The following is a 5,802-nucleotide window of genomic DNA, read 5'->3' as shown; positions in this document are numbered from 1 at the left end:
TGGGAGGTGCTGTGCTCTGCTGGGTAAAGAGAAGGCTTTCCTGAGTGCCTGGCCGCCTCTCCTCTCCTTGCTTCCCTTAGGAGGAGAGTCACAGAGTTCTTCTTTGTTCCTGCCCCTGCTTGTGCTGCTCTTCTTCCTGCTTGTGGGGTCCCTGGCAGTAACGGTGGTGGTGTGGGGCAAGGGGTGGGGGTGGGGAGTGCCTGCTCTGGCCCTGACCTGGAGGGTGCTGCCCTGGAGGTGTTTCCATGGGACCAAGGTGCCCAAGCCCTCTCTTCATTTTCCAGGCTCCAGACACTACACTCAGTGCTTGGGCAATGAGGCACTGCTTCCCTTAGCAGACAGCACCTTAAGACACCTGATTATGCTGGACAGGGAGTCCTGTGGGGCTGTGAGCATCTCTCCAGAAGGGCACAGCTCTCCTGCAGGACCTTGGAGATTTTTGAGAGCACCCGATCTGCCCATGCCAATCAGCATCCTTGCCCTGTCCTCTTCCTCATACTCCGCAGAGCTGTGCTGGAAAGGAGAGGTGTTTTGAACTCTGCACCTGGAACAGGACCCCTCTGCTCCCAGGACACTCCGGTGTCTTTTGCAGAGCAACGTCTGGGTGCAGTCGTCCTGCAGCTTAGAGCAGTGCAAGCCCAGAGCAGCTGGGCACCAGGCTGATGGACAGAGCAGCCCTCCTGCATGGGAGCACTGACGCAGGTTTGCACTGAGAGCAACGGGGCAACGGGGGAATGTGACCCCTTCCAAGACCATTTCCCAAGTGGGATGAGGGTGTCTGAATACTAAAACACAGTGTACCGACACACGTTTGCTGCGCCTCATCTCCCAGCTTCCTCTGGGGAAGAAAGCGTCCTTCTGGGCTTTTTGCCCTCCGCTCTAGTGCAGCACAGGGAACTCCTCCCCAGGAAGCCTCCCTCCAAACACCCGGGGCTGTTGCTGCCTCCATGGGTCCTTGCTGGAAAGCAGGGCTGACCCTTCCGGAGCCCCTGGGGAGAGGGCACAGCTCTGCACAGCACACTCAGCCAGCACAAACCAGAGCTGAAGCCTTGGAGCTGCATAACCACCCCCACCCCCCCCCCCGAGGGAAGAAAAGCACCCTTAGGTATTTCACAATGAATGAATGAAATTTGGCTCAGAGAAGCTTCTCTGAATTTTTTTATTTTCTCTCTTTGGCAGTTTCCCTGCCCAGAAGCAGCAGATGTCCAATGGCAGCTCCACGAACGAGTTCCTCCTCCTGGCATTTGCAGACACGCGGGAGCTGCAGCTCCTGACTTTCTGGCTCTTCCTGGCCATCTACCTGGCTGCCCTCCTGGGCAACGGCCTCATCATCACGGCCATAGCCTGTGACCACCGCCTCCACACCCCCATGTACTTCTTCCTCCTCAACCTCTCCCTCCTCGACCTGGGCTCCATCTCCACCACTCTCCCCAAGTCCATGGCCAATGCCCTGTGGGACACCAGGGCCATTTCCTACCAAGGGTGTGCTGCCCAGCTCTTTTTCTTTCTCTTCTTCATTGGAGGAGAATATTGTATTCTCACTGTCATGGCCTATGACCGCTACGTGGCCATCTGTAAACCCCTGCACTACAGGACCCTGCTGGGCAGCAGAGCTTGTGTCCACATGGCAGCAGCTGCCTGGGGCAGTGGGTTTCTCAATGCTGTCTTGCACACTGCCAATACATTCTCACTGCCACTCTGCCAAGGCAATGCTGTGGACCAATTCTTCTGTGAAATCCCCCACATCCTCAAGCTCTCCTGCTCAGATGCCTACCTCAGGGAAGTGGGCCTTATTGTGATTAGTGCCTGTTTATTTTTTGGGTGTTTTGTTTTCCTTGTGGTGTCCTATGTGCAGATCTTCAGGGCCGTGCTGAGGATCCCCTCTGAGCAGGGACGGCACAAAGCCTTTTCCACGTGCCTCCCTCACCTGGCCGTGGTCTCCCTGTTTGTCAGCACTGTAATGTTTGCCTACTTGAAGCCCCCCTCAGTGTCCTCCATATTTCTAGATCTCGTGGTTTCTGTTTTGTACTCAGTGGTGCCTCCAGCAGTGAACCCCCTCATCTACAGCATGAGGAACCAGGAGCTCAGGGATGCCCTATGGAAACTGACGCAATGGCCGCTGTTTCATTGAGAATAACCTGCCTTCCCTTCTCTGCGCATTTCCCATTTCTCACTTTTTCTTAGGCCATGTTTGCTTTTTTCTCTTGTGGTAATCCTGGTTATGGGTAATTTTCTAGGCTTATACTACTTGTCTTGAGGCTTAATCCCCTCGTATATGGCGCTTGCACAATACTGTGCCAGATGTGGCATGGCCAATAGCAGTTCTTTAATAAATGGAATCTCCCAGGTCCAGTGCCTGAAGGCTGGGCTCTTCCTCCACAGGTGCTGCAAAGAATATGTCCAAGGAATTGGTCTTTTAAAGAGTCTGTTCTCCTTTTGTTCTCAGTATTTTGGGAGTTAAGTTCAGGGTGGCACTGAGTTCCACTGGACCAAACGCTCTGGATTTAAAAGCTCTCTTCTTAATATCCAATGGCAGGGGAGATGGTCCATGAGCTCCCATTCTCTCCCCAGGTTTCTTCTTGTATGACAGGACTGATGGCATATACCAGACTCTCTGGAAATGAATTTGGAGGGGTGAGGAGAGGAGAGGATAGGGACTCCCCACGTGCCCTGGGTTTGGAATGAATGGAGGCTCAGAAGGTGAAACACCGTCAAAGATGAAATCCCCCAAAAGTACAGCACTAAATTCAGATATGCTCAAAGAAGAACTGTGTGATGGGAGTCAGTGGGAACCCAGGAGGCAGAGGGAAGGGAGAGTGGAGAGATGCGGGAGCTGCCTGAGGAGCCCCAGGACTCTCATGCTGTCGTGGGGAGTGGGGCTGGTGGGAGCACAGGGGGGAAATTCAGTTAGGTTTGGGCATCACCTACAATATAAATTCAGGAGAGCCAGAGCGTGGCTAGCCTCTTTTTCCTCGTGCCTTTGGTGACAGCACAACCCCTGGGGCTGATGGGGACACTGAACCCCACTCTCTGCCCCCCAGCAGCTGCTGTGCCCTTCAGAGGGGCTGGCGCTGTGGGGTGAGTGCCCAGAGCTCTGCAGCACCCTGCGATGGGCGCTGCCGTGGGGCCAGCCCAGGCTGGGCTGCTTTGCTGCACTGGGCTGGGGAGAGGGCAGGGGAGGTGGGGAGAGCTGGGGAGGGGCTGGGCTGGGCTGGGAAGTGCCCAGGAGAGGAAAGCACCAGTGGAGAGCTAAGCTGTGTGAGTGTGCAGGGTGGGGGCAGCCAGCAGGGTGCTCACAGTGCAGAGTCAGGCATCACGGTGAAGGAAGCAAGGCACCGAAGGTGCAGAAGAGAGAGGCCAGGTCTGTGCCATGTTCCCTGGACACCCTGCGGAAGCTGCCCTGGGAAAACTGTCCCAGATAGTCCCACACACCGGCTATTTCCATCTCTTTTGGGACATCCCATCCTTGAGAAGGGACTTTTGCTGCATCGTCACCCTCATCCTCCTCTGGGGCTCGGTGATACCCAACTCCACCACCAGTATTAAGAAAAAGGGAACCGGTTTCCTACTAACACTTATTGCACACAAGCCCCAGAGCTCTTGCCACAGCTGGTCTCTCAGCCAAGCCAGTTGTTCCTGTGCTTTGTTCTGAATGATTTCTAAGGAACCCATGTCTCTCAGCCTCTCCTTGTCCATAATGTGCTCCAGGTCCCAACCACCCTTCTGGCCTCTGCAGGACTTGCTCCAGTCTGTCAGGGTCTTTCTTCTGCTGGGAAGCCCCATGCTGCATGCAGCAGTCCTGATGTGGTGCTTCTGTAGTGGGTTAGCCTTTGCCAGCACCCAGACACCCACCCAGCTGCTCAGTCCCTCCCCTGCCTCAGCAGGACAAAGGGAGAAAATAAGATGGAATAACTCATGGGTCAAGATAAAGTAAAGGGATCAGTTACCAATTGCCATCATGGACAAAGACCCGTTGACTTGGGGAAGATCAAATTCAATTGTTGCCAATTAAAAAAAGATTTGGATTGTGAGAAACAATAAGAAAAATATTAAAGACCATTCCCCTCACACTTTCCCCCAGGCTCAAATTACTCCATTGTTCCCAGTTCATCTACCTACCCCAAGACCACGACGAGTAGGGGGGATGGTGAAGAGGGGGTTAGGAGTCAGTAAAGAACATCTCCATCAGTCCTTCTTCCTCACACTTCTCCCCTGCTCCAGCTTCGGTCCTCTCCATGGGACTCCACCATATTTGTTGTCAAGGCTAGGTGGTGTTCCTTTCTTTCTCTCTTACTTTTCTCCTTTATACTCACAGAATCATGGAAATGTTGAGATTGGAAAGGACCTCTGGAGATCATCTAGTTCAACCCTCCAACTGAGGCAGGGTCAGTTAGAGCAGGTTGCTGAGCACCTTGTCTAGCTGAGTTTGGAATATCTCCATGGATGGAGACTCCACAGCCTCTCTGGGAAACCTATTACAGTTTTGACCACCCTCACAGTCAAAAAGTGCTTTCTTGTGTTCAGATGGCATTTCATGTGTCCATCACCCCTTGTCTTGTCACTGGGAACTACTGAGAAGAGTTTGGCTCCCTGGTCTTCATGCCCTCCCATCAGGTATGTATATGCATGAATAAGATCCCTCCGAGCCTTTTCTTCTCCAGACAGAACAGTCCCACATCTTTCAGCATTTCCTCCTATGAAAGATGCTGCAGTCCCTTAAAACAGCTTTATGGCCCTTTGCTTTGCTTTAGCAAGTCAACACGTTTCCTACACTGGGCAGCCCAGCACTGGACACAGCACTCCAGATGGGGTGTCCCCAGTGCTGAGTGGAGGGCAAGGGTCACCTCCCTCCATCTGCCAGCAATGCTTTTCCTAATGCAGCCCAGGAGGCTGTTGGCCTTTGCTGAGAGGGTGCAATTCAGATCCTGCTCAGCTGCTTCTCCTCTGGAATGCCAAGGTCCTTCTCTGCAGAGCTGCTATCTGTCCAGTCGGTCCCCACCATGATGTCCACAGTGTGGCTGGATCACAGTCTGTCCTCCCCCAGGGACTTTCTCAGCAGCACCTTGTCCTTCTTGCAGATCAGCTCCACCTCTGGCACAGGCCCCACGCTGCTGCAGAGTCACCTGGGACAGCAAAGCCCTCTCCTGCCAGGGCTGCACAGCCCAGGCCTCTTTCTCTCTGCCCTTGGGGACTGCAGCTTTTGCTCTCGGTGTGGGAACCTCATCCATCATTATGGCACCACCTGCCACCCACGCCAGCGTGCCTCTGCTGGGAAGCCAAGCCTTTCCACACATGGGGTCCCATCTCTGGGCACCAGGTTTCCATGTGACAAGTCTGCCCTTGGCCCTGGTGCCACATCTGAGGTGCTGCAGCCCAAATGGGCACCAAAACGCACAGCCTGGGGCACAGAGAGCAGGAGCCCCCTGTGCCACCACAGAGCTGTGACATCAGTGCAATAAGAGCTGAGGTGGGGAAGGACAGCTCCCATGGCTTTTGTGGTTGCTGGAGATACAGTGTCTTGAGGAGAGACTGACAGGGGAGATGAGAAGTGGGGGATGCCTTGTGTGATGTCAGGGCAGCTCAGATATATGGAGGGTCTCTATGGGACATGTTACAGGTTAGACGGCAGCTTTTGTATTGGTCAGCTTCTAACTGAACCACCCAGTCTTCTGCTCTCCTGGACCTGATACTCCCAAAAGAGGAAGGGCTCATCAGGCATGTGAAGACCACTGTCAGCTTTGGCTGTAGTGACCCAGAAACGGCTGTCTCCCAGATCCCCAGGGAAGTGGGGAAGGAGAGAGC

The 5,802-nt window shown here is 54.1% G+C and overlaps 1 protein-coding gene across 1 annotated transcript; it reads left to right on the top strand.

Moving 5' to 3' along the window:
- Positions 1-1,201: 1,201 nt before the first annotated feature.
- LOC148052429 (olfactory receptor 14A16-like) lies at positions 1,202-2,131 on the top strand. The gene has a single exon (XM_087730135.1). The coding sequence runs from the start codon at positions 1,202-1,204 to the stop codon at positions 2,129-2,131; it is 930 nt and encodes a 309-aa protein (XP_087586261.1).
- Positions 2,132-5,802: the final 3,671 nt, after the last annotated feature.

Source organism: Nipponia nippon, unplaced genomic scaffold (genome assembly GCF_047370975.1).
Source record: "Nipponia nippon isolate SJK-2023a ecotype South Korea unplaced genomic scaffold, ASM4737097v1 scaffold_48, whole genome shotgun sequence".
Taxonomy (NCBI): domain Eukaryota; kingdom Metazoa; phylum Chordata; class Aves; order Pelecaniformes; family Threskiornithidae; genus Nipponia; species Nipponia nippon.
Note: the sequence above shows the minus strand (reverse complement) of the source record. Positions and strands in the feature narration are given on the sequence as shown.

Excerpts from the sequence above, each read along its gene's own strand:
- LOC148052429 (XM_087730135.1), top strand. The coding sequence starts at position 1,202 with ATGTCCAATGGCAGCTCCACGAACGAGTTCCTCCTCCTGGCATTTGCA.